The 12,244-nt window shown below is 40.5% G+C and overlaps 2 protein-coding genes across 5 annotated transcripts in view; one reads left to right on the top strand and one right to left on the bottom strand.

Annotated features, from left to right (window-relative positions):
* Positions 1–320: 320 nt before the first annotated feature.
* Positions 321–4,934, top strand: gltpd2a (glycolipid transfer protein domain containing 2a). 2 transcript variants are annotated; one of them, XM_079670248.1, is made up of 6 exons: positions 321–648; positions 1,070–1,134; positions 1,318–1,481; positions 2,879–3,032; positions 3,105–3,301; positions 4,046–4,118. In XM_079670248.1, exons 1-6 carry the CDS (start codon positions 558–560, stop codon positions 4,101–4,103), a joined length of 729 nt encoding a protein of 242 aa, XP_079526374.1. In that variant the 5' UTR covers positions 321–557; the 3' UTR covers positions 4,104–4,118. The 2 variants fall into 2 exon arrangements, with proteins under 2 accessions (XP_079526374.1, XP_079526373.1); XM_079670247.1 differs by lacking the exon at positions 4,046–4,118 and adding an exon at positions 4,206–4,934 and having other exon boundaries at positions 360–648.
* LOC307032335 (uncharacterized protein) overlaps positions 4,492–12,244 on the bottom strand; it is a 17,078-nt gene continuing 9,325 nt past the window's right edge. For 2 of the 3 annotated variants that reach the window (XM_079670222.1, XM_079670224.1), the window contains exons 7-10: positions 10,728–10,867; positions 9,022–9,260; positions 8,050–8,159; positions 4,492–6,591 (exon numbers count right to left, since the gene is read on the bottom strand). In XM_079670222.1, coding sequence (XP_079526348.1) covers positions 5,358–6,591; positions 8,050–8,159; positions 9,022–9,260; positions 10,728–10,867 — 1,723 coding nt within the window. In that variant the 3' untranslated portion in view covers positions 4,492–5,357. The remainder of the gene's footprint in view (positions 6,592–8,049; positions 8,160–9,021; positions 9,261–10,727; positions 10,868–12,244) is intronic. The other variant, XM_079670223.1, reaches the window with a different exon arrangement.

Below are 12,244 nucleotides of genomic sequence, written 5' to 3'. Positions count from 1 at the left end.
AGAAGTAGAACTTGTGAAATTAAAGAAAACAAGTAATAATTACATTTAGAAGATTTGAATGTAAAAAAAATATGAAGAAAAATTCAATCTAAAATTATAATTAAGGATTTGTTTCTGTCCATTTTAATATTAAAAAAAGAATATTAATTGAATTTATTTTTCGTATACATTTTCAGAAATAAACACCTTGTTTTCCCTTATACTTTTTACAACATGCTTTTATTATTATGGCACTTTGTCACTCGTGCCCATTCGCCTGTGTGTGTGTTAGTGAGAGTGTGTGTTTGTGTTAGTGTGTGTGTTAGTGAGAGTGTGTGTTTGTGTTAGTGTGTGTGTGAGGGTGTGTGTGTGTGCAATAAAACACGCTGTGATAAACAGATCGAAGGTTAAGAGCAAAGGTTGTGTGTTAACTTCCTGTTTTTCCTGAATTCGGCCTTTAACCCCCGAAAACATCAGCGAGCAGGAGAGCGGGTAAACAATGTGTCTGTTCTGACTGCTGGATTACAAAGGGACGTGTGTGTGTGTGTATATATATTTTAGTGTGTGTGTGTGTCATCATGGTTCTGCTAAAACGGACGGCGAGGCCTCGTCACCTTCTGCTGGCGGCCATGTTGGCTCTGCTCCTCTTCTTCAGCTCCTTCTGGCTCCGTGAGTGCCTCCATGGCGGCCATTTTGGCTCCACCTCTGTCAGTTTCTACTTTACAGTGGGGAGGGAGAGTCACTAAAAAACTCCTTTTACTTGAGAATTTACAATAAATGTTTTTATATAATAACAAATTAATTCAACTTTAAATTCAGTAAAATAACAATATGTTTTTGACTCTTTTTTTTTTAATTGTCTTTTGATATTATAATGTAAGTAATAAATATAATGAAATAAAACAATGCATTTTTGTCACAATAAGTATAATTTAGCATTTTTTCCCGATACATTTTACTGTTTTTATTTTATTTTCTATTGTATTTACTTTTTAAAAATAATTTGTACTTGTTAACAATTTTATTTTATGATGCAATAGTGGGTTTCTTTTAAATAATAACTGTTTTTATTTTATAATTCTGACTTCAGCTCAGGGTGAAGGCAGAGACTGTGGCAGCGCTGCGCAGCCATGTTTGAAGTCTGTACGGCAAAAGGTAGACACACACCCACAAATGTTGTTTGAGTTTGATATAAGCATAAAATAAAAAATAAAAATATATATACCTGAATTAAAGAAAACATATTTCTTGAACTCTTTTTAACTTTTCAAAATACCATTTCATTCAGAAATAAAGAAGAACATGTGTAAATGCAGTATAAACCTGGTTTTCTTTCAGGCTGCGCACCCATTGGTCGCTGCCGAAGCCCCGTCCCTCATTAAGGAGTGTCCCGGCCAATCGTTTCAGGCCAAGCTTCTGCTGCGGTATTTAAAACTCAGCCTGAGCGACGCTGACGACGTCCTGCTGGAGCCATACCTGCAGAGCTGGGATCAGCTGCTCAAGTACACTCAATATATATTAATTTATAAAGGAATTGTACAACATTTAATGAGTGAAAAGCTCTCACAGCACCTGTTTAGTTTAGCTTAGCTTAGTATAAAGAGTAAAAACTGGGGGAAACAGCTAGCCTGGATAGGTCCATTAAAAAAAAGTAAATTCAATTAAAAACTCCAATAAAAGTTCTTCATTTCACATCTAATTCAAAAGTGGCTCCTTAAATAATCAAAAAGGAGGATGAAAGGAATATTTCAACATTTCTGTTCGGTGCAAATCTTATGTCTGTACGGCACCTGTTTAGCTTAGCTTAGCATAGGGCGAAGAAACAGAGTAACTCATCAAAAAGTCAACAACTTATTAATGTAGTAATAAAAATCATACATTCGGATTGTGTTGATCCTGATGGAACTAATTTAGTTTAAATAAATGTTTATTAGATGTTTTTTATTTTCTGTGATAATAAAAAGTCATGAAAAGCAACATTTGCACTCGATTGCTGCTAGGTAGTAAGGCGTAAGCAAATTAGCTAGACGTGCTAACATTAGCAATACAAATACTCTCAATAGAGGCTTCTCAATTCTTAAATTTTCCAGAGAGAACAGCTGAGAGGTCCGTGCAGAAAGCAGAGCAGTGTGTAAAATATATATCACTCAGTGTAACAGGCCTACTCTCTGTATTTGCTTTAGTTTAGTAGATATCTACAAACAAAGAGTCCAGATGTTTCTAAAACCATTTAGTGCTTCACAAAATAAAATACACAGCGGCTGTAGCCTGATTATATGCTTTAGGAGCTGTAGGTGTATGTGGTACAGTGTGTAGGTGTGTGTGGTACAGTGTGTAGGTGTGTGTGTTGTACAGTGCGTAGATGCGGCGGACAGACGGGTCTCAGTTGGTTTGGTGTCCTCTGCTTACTTGTAAATACAACTTTTGGCCCGTAATTTCAATTCCCCATTTCAGCGACCAGAGAGAGGGGAGGGGGGGGGGGGGGGAAATATCCAGTCTCTGATAGTGTTACGTTATTATGAGAGTGCTCTCATACTTTAAAAATTGTATATATTTATAAATATATTTGTGTATGTCCGCATCTGTAGCCTGTTATTGTCTCATTATACCGCACTGTGAATGAATCAAAGTAAATATATAAGTGGTCATGAACACATCTGTCCATCAGACAGAGGGCTGCTGTGCCTCCTGTCATCATTAATGGACGTCTCTTTAAAATGACTGCTCAGAGGAGAGTAGTTCTCATTGTTCTAACCGCCTGCTGCTTCCCCTCCTCTCTCCTCGGTTTCCCCTCCTTGAGTCCTCCGCTCGCATCTCCTGTGGGCGGGACTAAGTCTCGAGGATAGGAGTTGAGGAGGGGAAATTAGAGTATTGAGAAGCCTCTCTTGTCTCTCTTCAGATTCATGAAATCCCTCGGGACGATGGTCAGTTTATTCTCCGGTAAAGTGACGGAGAAAGTTGTAGTGATACAGGAGCTGTCACTCAAACACAGCGCAAAGGATCATGGGAAACGTAGTCCACAAACCCCAGCGTCGTTCGGACTAAAAACAGGGGTGAGTGTTGCAACAATAAAGCTGGAATAAATGAAGTTTTTATCTGATTTTTTATTTATTTTTGCTCTCCAGGCGTATCGTTCGCTCAGATCCATGGTGGAGGCGGAGCTTAAAGAGGGCGTGGTCGACTTTTCCCGCCGCTCAGACTCAGGCTGCCGGACGCTTCTTCGACTTCACCGATCGCTGCTCTGGCTGAAACTCATGCTGGAGGGTTTGGCTGAAGGACCGGACGCCGACGGACAATTCAAAACACCTGGAGAGCTGTGCAGGTGATGCTAACAGGCTAAAGCTAACAGCTCGTTGTATAGTTCAAAGAGGCTAAAGCTAATAGCTCACCATTTGATTACAACAGGCTATATTTTTTATCTCATAGCACTATACCGACAGGCTAAAGCGAACAGCTCCCAGGTCGGGATGCTATGCTAACATGCGTAATATAGCAACTCTTGACTGATGACATTATGCTAACAGTTCCCAGCTTATGCTAAAAGGCTAACGTTTAAAGCTCCTAACACGTCCCAGGTCATGACATCATGATTTTAAGTGTGTTGTTTTAATCTTTACATTTTAGCATTTAAAGTGTCTTTGAGTACCATGAAACCCACTCTATAAACCTGTAAAGAAAGGAAAATAAAAAAACAGAATAAAAAAATATATATATTTTTATATATAGCAGATATTCTTATTATAATTTATAAAATTATATAAAATTGAAATGATTCATTACATTATAATAAAGAAGTCTATTATGTGTTAAACACCGCTCTAAAAATAAAATGTATTATTATTGTTGTTATCATGCTAACAGGCTTAAGTTAGCCGCTCCATGCTATGATACTAACAGTTCCCAGGTCATTACATAATGCTAACACGCTAAGGCTAACATGATATAATAATAATAGATAACATTTATTATAGCTCTTTCAAGGAACCCAATGCCGCTTTACATTGTGTAAGAAAACAAACAAAAAAGATTATTGACACAATATGCTTCCTTCCCCTCTCCCCCTCAGAGACGCCTACATCGTGGCCCTGGCCCCCCACCACCCCTGCATCATGCTAACATGCTAATGCTAACACAATATATTTCCCCCCTCAGAGACGCCTACATCGTGGCCCCCACCACCCCTGCATCATGCTAAACATGCTAATACAATATATTTCCCCCCTCAGAGACGCCTACATCGTGGCCCTCGCCCCCCACCACCCTTGGGTGCTGCGTCAGGCGGCAGAGTTCGTGTTCCTCGCCCTGCCGGAGCGACAGTACTTCCTGCAGCTGGTGTGTGTTCAGACCCAGCAGGAGGCCACGCCCGTCCTGCAGATCATCATCAACGCTCTGGAGCTCGTGCACACGCGAACGCAGCGAATCCTCGCCCAACACGACATGCTTGAGCTGCCCTGAACGCACCACGACAGACAAAAATAAATCAGAAACACGTGGGGAAAAAAAAACTACAAATGTGGGAAATGTTCTTCTATTTATTTTGGTCACACACACATTATTTAACAGAATACAACTAGCTACAGAAGTAACATATGTACGGTAAATATTTGAGTAATATCTAAAATGCAAAACATGCACTTTAAGGCACCATGCTGCACTCAGGAACACGTGGGATTTCAAAGTTTTGATTGACGTTTATCACTTTAACTAAACATGCATAGAATTAAGGATAGATGCCTATTTAAACTGTTGTTTTGATACAACATCGGATTTCCCACTTGCCCTGAATGCAACACACATGGTGAGAATATTATACTAACTTATTTAACGCTACAAGAAGTAAACATGTACAAAATGTGACGACTTTAACAGGAGTTTACGGTGAATGTTGCATGAGCTGTAAATACAACACACCGAGCTTTAATAGTCTTTAAAATAAAAGTTTTTATACAATGCAACCTGTTTCTTTATTAATAAACTCCTACACTAAAAACTTATTTTTTTTTTGGTTTATAGAAAATAGTAGAACATTTGTAAACATAAAATGTGTTTCTAAATTCCTAATTTCTCTGTAAAAGTTGGCTATTGTCAAATATCTTTTTAACAGAAAAATAGCTTTGCTCACTTTATCTTGAGTTTTCTTTTACAAGGCATTTATTTTCCAAGTTCAATTGGTTTTCAGTTTAAATGCTGCATGATTTTAAAAAGAACGTTTGTTTAAATTTAAACACATTTTTTTTCTCTAATCTTGAGATTTGGTTATTTTCTCTGTTTGATCTTAAACTGATATTTTTTGGAACATTAAACACATCAGCTTGGACTCTGTAAGGAGGGACGGACATTTTTCAAAAACTGCTCAGATTGAGGCTGGTTCTCAGTTTTTAGGGGCACGTTGCGTTCAGGAACTCCTCGTCTCCTCGGTGGTGGCTCTTCATGTGGGTCTTCAGGCAGTGGCTCTGAGTGAAGGCTTTCGCGCAGATGGTGCATTGGTAGGGTCTCTCTCCGTTGTGCGTCCTCATGTGAACAGTCAGGTGTTCTTGCCGCGAACAAGCCTTCCCGCAGATGCTGCACACGAACAGCTTGATGCCCAGGTGGCCCCTCACGTGATTATTCAGATGCGTCTTGCGTTTAAAGAAGCGTCCGCACTCCTTACACTCGTACGGCGCCTCGTTCGTGTGAGTTCGCATGTGCGATTTTCTATAGCCGTTAGACATGAACCCTTTACCGCAGACGGAGCACGGAAACGGCCGTTCGCCTGAGTGCATATTCAGGTGCATCTTCAAACCGCCGTGGGTCACGAAAGTCTTACAGCAGATGTGGCAGAGGAACGTTTTCTCGCGCACCGTGTGGGTTTTCTTGTGAGATCTCAGAGTTCCCGGGAGTTTGAAACGCTTCCCGCAGATCTCACAGCCGTATCGACGCTCGCCAGAATGCGTGGATTTGTGTCTGGTTAACGATCTCATGTCTAGTAACGATTTCCCACAAACGTGGCAGATGAAACGCTCTCTCTTGCCGTGAAGCCGTCTGTGAGCCTGAAACGACCCCTTTAATCCAAACGCCTTCGGACACACGTCGCATTTGTATGGTTTCTCTTCTCGATGCACCCATCTGTGGATGCTTAAATTGGAGGCGTGTGCAAAGGCTTTTCCGCAGACGTCGCATTTAAATGGCCGGTCGCCCGTGTGCAGCGTGACGTGGCGCTTCAGCCCGGTGACAGTGAGGAAGGACTTCCTGCAGAACGAGCACTCGTGGGTCTTTTTGTATTTGTTTTTCAGATGAGAGTTTAATTCCTCTGAGGTTTCAAAGAGGTCCCCACAGACGCCACAGACGCACGGCGCTTCTTCTTCGCCCACGTGGCTCCAGGCGTGTTTGACGAGGCTTCCAAGGAGAATGTATGAAATCCCGCACACTTTACACAGATTTTTACCCCCAAACTTCACTCTCTTAGCGCTGCTTTCCCTCGTCTCAGCGTCGGGTTTCCAGTCTCCGTCCGACGCCTCGTTTGCTATTTCGTCATCGCTGGATTCTGCCGCTTCCTGTGTCTCTACTTCCTTGGGTTCTACTTCCTGTTCCGGGGATGTGTTGCTGCTGCACGGGTCTGCATGCTGGACAGGACTGGAGAAGAAAAGTATAAAAAAACATACTTTAGTTTGTTGGCTGTCTTCTTGCTCAGATGTAGATTGTCGTGTCAAATTATCATAAAATCATTTAGAACATATAGTCTTATACTCTGATAAAGTGTATTGTTAGTCTTGTATGTGTTTAACAGAGACAGAAGTTAAGGGTTTACATTTCAGGAGGTAAAGGAAGTAAAACGGGGATTTGCAAATGGTTAATGACGAGGGTAGGGATGCATATCGTTGACTTTTGAGATATGATGATATATACAGTGTATATATACAGTGTATATATATATATATATGTATATATATATATATATGTATATGTATATATGTATATATATATATATATATATATATATATGTATATATATATATATATGTATATATATATATGTATATGTATATATATATATGTGTATATATATATATATGTGTATATATATATATATATGTATATATATATATATATGTATATATATATATATGTATATATATATATGTATATATATATATATATATATATATGTATATATATATATATATATATATATATATATGTATGAGATACCGATACCACTGAACGATACCGATACATATCGTGATACTTTGAAAATGTATCATCCCACAATTACTCCAATGAAGCGCTTTACGATATAGTTAACATGTCAAATGAATATTAAATTCAATTGTGGGACTTCTTGGGCCTTTTAGTAGGCTACTGAACAAACAATGAAAAATACATTAAAGATATGAAGAAAACCGATTATGGAATATCTTTGATAACACCCGCCATCAGGTGTGCCGCGTGAATAGCACATCTTGTTAATGTAAACAGACCGTTATAGCACCGTTATAATTAATGTTAAACCTGAGATTCGACTAGAGAACAAATAAATAATAGAATAAAGGTCATGAGATCTCGGCATTGCACAAACAAACAAATCTCATCTTTAAAATCAACATTTGCCTTCACTGGTGAGAGAAAACAAATCCCATCACAGTTCATTTGTGGGACTTTTACCTTTCTAGTATTGAACAAACAGTGAAAAATACATAAAATATGAAGAAAAACGATTATGCAATCTAATTGATAACACCAGCCATCACGGGCCACTAACTTTAAAAATAACATTAAAAACTTTTTTTTTTTTTAAAGTGGCAAAACCAGATCTGATTTCGGTACGGTATACCGTAGCCACCAGTAACCGGTATTTCGGTAATACCGGATACTGGTATGCATCCCTAGACGAGGGGGTTTTATGGTTTAATGATGAGATGTTTAGATGATGCCTAAGTCTCATCTATACAGTGTGACTGTAAGCTGTGTCTGTCCTCTGATGATGACGTAACTCTGTTCCTGCATTTGAGATCGATTTTCGAGTGTGAGAATCGGCGAGCCGACACTGGTACTGGTGTTTTTTGAGTTGTAGATTAAACCGTTTTGAATTACCTTGAACTGAGCTCGGTTTCGTCAGGTTTGATCACCACATCATTTGAAAGCTGGCACTCCTCGTCTTCCTCTTCTTCATCCTCTTCTTCATCCTCTTCCTCCGCTCCTTTCTGGAAGAATCGATGCTTTTTTATTTGTAGTCAAACAATAATATATCTTTCATTCACATTTTCAATTTTTCCCAGCTGTATCAATATAATCCTGAATAAGTTTCAAGTATCAGAGTTCACTCGGCCTACCTTAGAAAACAAGACAAATAAAAACTATTCCGACTGTATCAGCAGATGCATTGTGTTTTTCTCACATATAGATATTCCAGTGTTCAGGTTTCAGAGAATCGATGCTTTATAAAATACAAATAGAACCAAAGTCATCTCAAGGCGCTTCACAAAGCTATGAGGAGGAGATACAATAAAATGAAAGGTTATCTGAGGAGCATATTGAATAAAATATGGTAACATAAAAAAGGTTAAGATCATAAAAGGACATATAAAGTAGAATTAAAGGTCTCCTATTATACTCATCAGTATATCACAGGTCTCAGATATATCCAGAGCCTGTCTCTGATTGGCTGAAACACCAAACGGATCATTGCAGCATTACCCATAATCCCCTCTGTTTCCAAAGTGCTGATTCTCTGTCTGTTACTTTAGATGAAAATATTTGGTTACAAAGAACTCAATGGTGCTCTAGGAGGAGATTCAGGTGGGGGGGGGGTTACCTTGGTTGCTGATTGGATAATGGTTACTCAAGACAAAACATCGTTATGACATCATCAAGTGGCCAAAATCTGATCAGCTCATTTTCGGACAGGTTTTTATAAAAATGGATCAAAAAGAGAGAGAATCTTTGTTCCTGAAACTTTCAGAGTCTCTTTCCACAGAGGGGACACATGCTGATGAAGAAGAGACATGAAGAAGAGGGGACACATGTTGATGAAGAAGAGACATGAAGAAGAGATGTTGATGGTACCCTGAGACGGAGGTAGAGCAGCGTCTTCTCCCCCCCGCTGCTCCTGGTCCTTAATATGTCCTCTGGAGTCAGTGTCTCCAGCTTGATCCTCTGCAGCCGGCGGCTCCGGTCCGTTCGGAGGAACTCGAGTCTGCTGCTGTCCGTCAGCCGAGGGAAAGAGGAGCGAAGGAGCAGCAGGAAGCCTTCCTCCGAGAGGCCGGGGGGGAAGCACACCTCCTTCACCGGGTACTTCTTAAACACTGAGGGGAGGGGAGGGGAGGGGAGGGGAGGGGGGGGGAGGGGAGGGGGGGGAGGGGGGACACAATCAACGGTATTCACTCTGTTCAAACTATACACAAGTGTGAAGTCAATCATCAAAAACATCCACACAGACGTCACACACTCTAAAAAACTACTTCTACCTTCAGGACTAAAGACTTATTCTTTCTACTTTTCGTAGCAACGGTTTCAAATCAGCGTCTCTTGGATTAAAAAGAACAAAAATAAAACTAACAATCTTTCATGGCATATATTTCTTGTAAACATATTTTTGTTTTAAAATCTGATGTTTATAAGCTGCTCAGTTTTTGCAAAAGTCCGTGTAAACATACACAACTTTTACCGGTTTCTAGACGAGACACGAGTAAATGAAGTTTAAAAGAAATATGAGGTAACCATGACGTTGTTAAAATCTGTATGTTGACTTTAAAGGTGGGTAAGAATGGAGAAACCAGCTCGAGTGCGCTCAAATTTAAATAGCTGCCACTTCCTCACAGAGCCCCTCCTCCAACACACACGAACGCGCACATGACCAATGAGGGTAGAGATCAGTTTGTGCACAGATGGAAGGCTGACAGGCAGGTAGGTCATCCAGTTACTTTATTTTTTATTTATTTTTTATTTTGATATACTTTATTAATCCCCGTGGGGAAATTGTTTCTCTGCATTTGACCCATCCTAGTGTTAGGAGCAGTGTGCTGCCATTTTGAACGGCGCCCGGGGAGCAGTGTAGGGAACGGTGCCTTGCTCAGGGACACCTTGGTAGCACTTGGTCTTGCCGGGACTTGAACTGGTGACCTTCCAGTTGCCAAGCCAAGTCCCTATCGACTTCGCCACCACCGCCCCAAAAGCCGGCTCAGATGATTGGTCGTGCTTTTTACAGTACCACGGCTTCCACAGATGACTTTTTTTAATGTATTTTTTGTCAAAGCACTTCAGATATTCATTGCTATCGGGATGTTCAGAGCATTCCATGGAATATAACAACAAGTGTTTCTGAAGTGGATTACCTCCCCCACCTTTAAAGTTCTATCTTGTTGTGCAGTTTATCAGTGGATGTTTGTAGGAACTGTTGGTAAGCAGCGTGTTGCCTCACCAGCGCTGTGTACAAGCAGTTCCGGCAAACATCCACTGATAAACTGCGATGTTAACAACTCCATAATAACCTCATATGTTTGAACTTAGGGTCGTATACCTGGGTTTAGTCTAGAAAAAGTTAAATGTGTGCATTTTATTATAAAGTTGTGTATATTTACAGACTGTTGCAAAAACTAAGAAGCTTATAAACATCAGGTTTAAAACTAAAAAAGGTTACACCCTCCACCTGACAGGAGGGAGCCTCGTTTAGCTGCGGGTTCAATCCATCGCTGAGGGAGAGTGTGTAGGGGGTGGTTTGGAATTGGGCCTCTAAATAAGTTTTGAATGTGATGATGTCACTTCCTGTTTACCTTTGTTTGACAGCACGTCTGAGCGGCAGGTTCCCAGCATGCAGACTCTCAGGAGGAGGTTGTTGTTGGTTTGCTTCTTCTCCAGGGGGGGTCTGCCTCTCCTGCGCCTGGCAGTCTGAACTCTGGGCAGCGATAACCTGCTGGAGGAGAGTCATGGAACATTATATCATACTCTCACATCCGACAGGCCAACACCTTCATCTGTGGAACGACTGTATTGAGGAGCCAAAATACTGTGCAACGGTATCTAAACTAAAACTCTTATTCAGAAACCAAATCCTGAATGGTTCTGAGCAAGGGGGTTTACTACGAAGCAGGATGTTCTCTTAGCGGCTAACTTCAGGTTAACTCTGGGTTTCTGGTCCTACGAAGCTGGTTCTCTTTTTAGCAGGCTAGATCTCCATGGTAACTGGTGCTGAACGGCTAACCTGCCCCGGAGCAGGTTAGGTTGCAGGCTAAGAGCTCAACTCAGTGAAAGCACTGCCTGCTGACCAATCAGAGCTCAGTGTGCGGAGTTTAAAGCGATCCAGTCATATTACAGGAGAAAGGAAATACAGAAAAGCTGCCGTTGCAGGAAAGACGGCCGGCAAAAATCACCGACTGTGTGAACGTGAACATTAACAGAATATCACCTCCCATCTTCAGAGCAATCTGACTATTATAACATTAGCGTTCAGAAAGCTTACTTAAATATCTGCCACAACATAAGTAACCGGATCAGAGTAACATTAAGTACAGTCCACGGCATATCACATCATAATGTATCATCTATCTCCTTATCTGAGTCAGCTGAGCCGTATCTGGCCGTGCAACACTCACAGTGTCACATACTGTATGCAGAAGGATTATTTGAAGCAACACATTAAGTTGAGGAATCACTCGAGTCAAATGTAATTAAATTCAGATGGTGTCTTAGACGGGGCAGTGATATCATAAACCTGTTAATGTACGCATTCAAACACTTGTTCTGTTACCAGCTGTATTCACCTTGCAGGTGCAGCTATGTGGCTTTGATCCTGGATCAAGTGTTTAAGTCATGGATGTTTAAAGTTTAACTTCTTCATATGTCTAATATTATAGTTGACTTTTCATTCAGGAAGTATGACCAGAAACTTTTTTAAGAGAATGTATTTAGCTGTCTGTCCAGCTGCAGGGGGAGAACTTATTTTGTATACTGTTTCTGATTTTATGTAACAAACCAATGCATTATTAGTATTATCATACTGAGGGAGCATTTAAAGTTCACCATCTCTTCTTCTTTTACTACTTCTGACAACAGGTAGCAGCAATAACCCAAATGAGTCATAAAGCTATTTATTGTTGTGAGGTTAGTGGTCTTATCTTTTTTGGAGTGTAGACATGATGTTTCTCCATTTGATAGCAGCTGTGTTTTAAAGACTCCTATATGCAGTTTGTTTAAGGGCGGCTGTGGCTGCGAGGGGGTGCGGTGGTCTTTCAACCAGAAGGTTGTGGGTTCGATCCCAGCCCGTGCAGTCAACATGTTGATGTATCCTTGG

Source organism: Notothenia rossii, assembly GCF_949606895.1.
Source record: "Notothenia rossii genome assembly, chromosome: 3".
NCBI lineage: Eukaryota > Metazoa > Chordata > Actinopteri > Perciformes > Nototheniidae > Notothenia > Notothenia rossii.
Note: the sequence above shows the minus strand (reverse complement) of the source record. Positions and strands in the feature narration are given on the sequence as shown.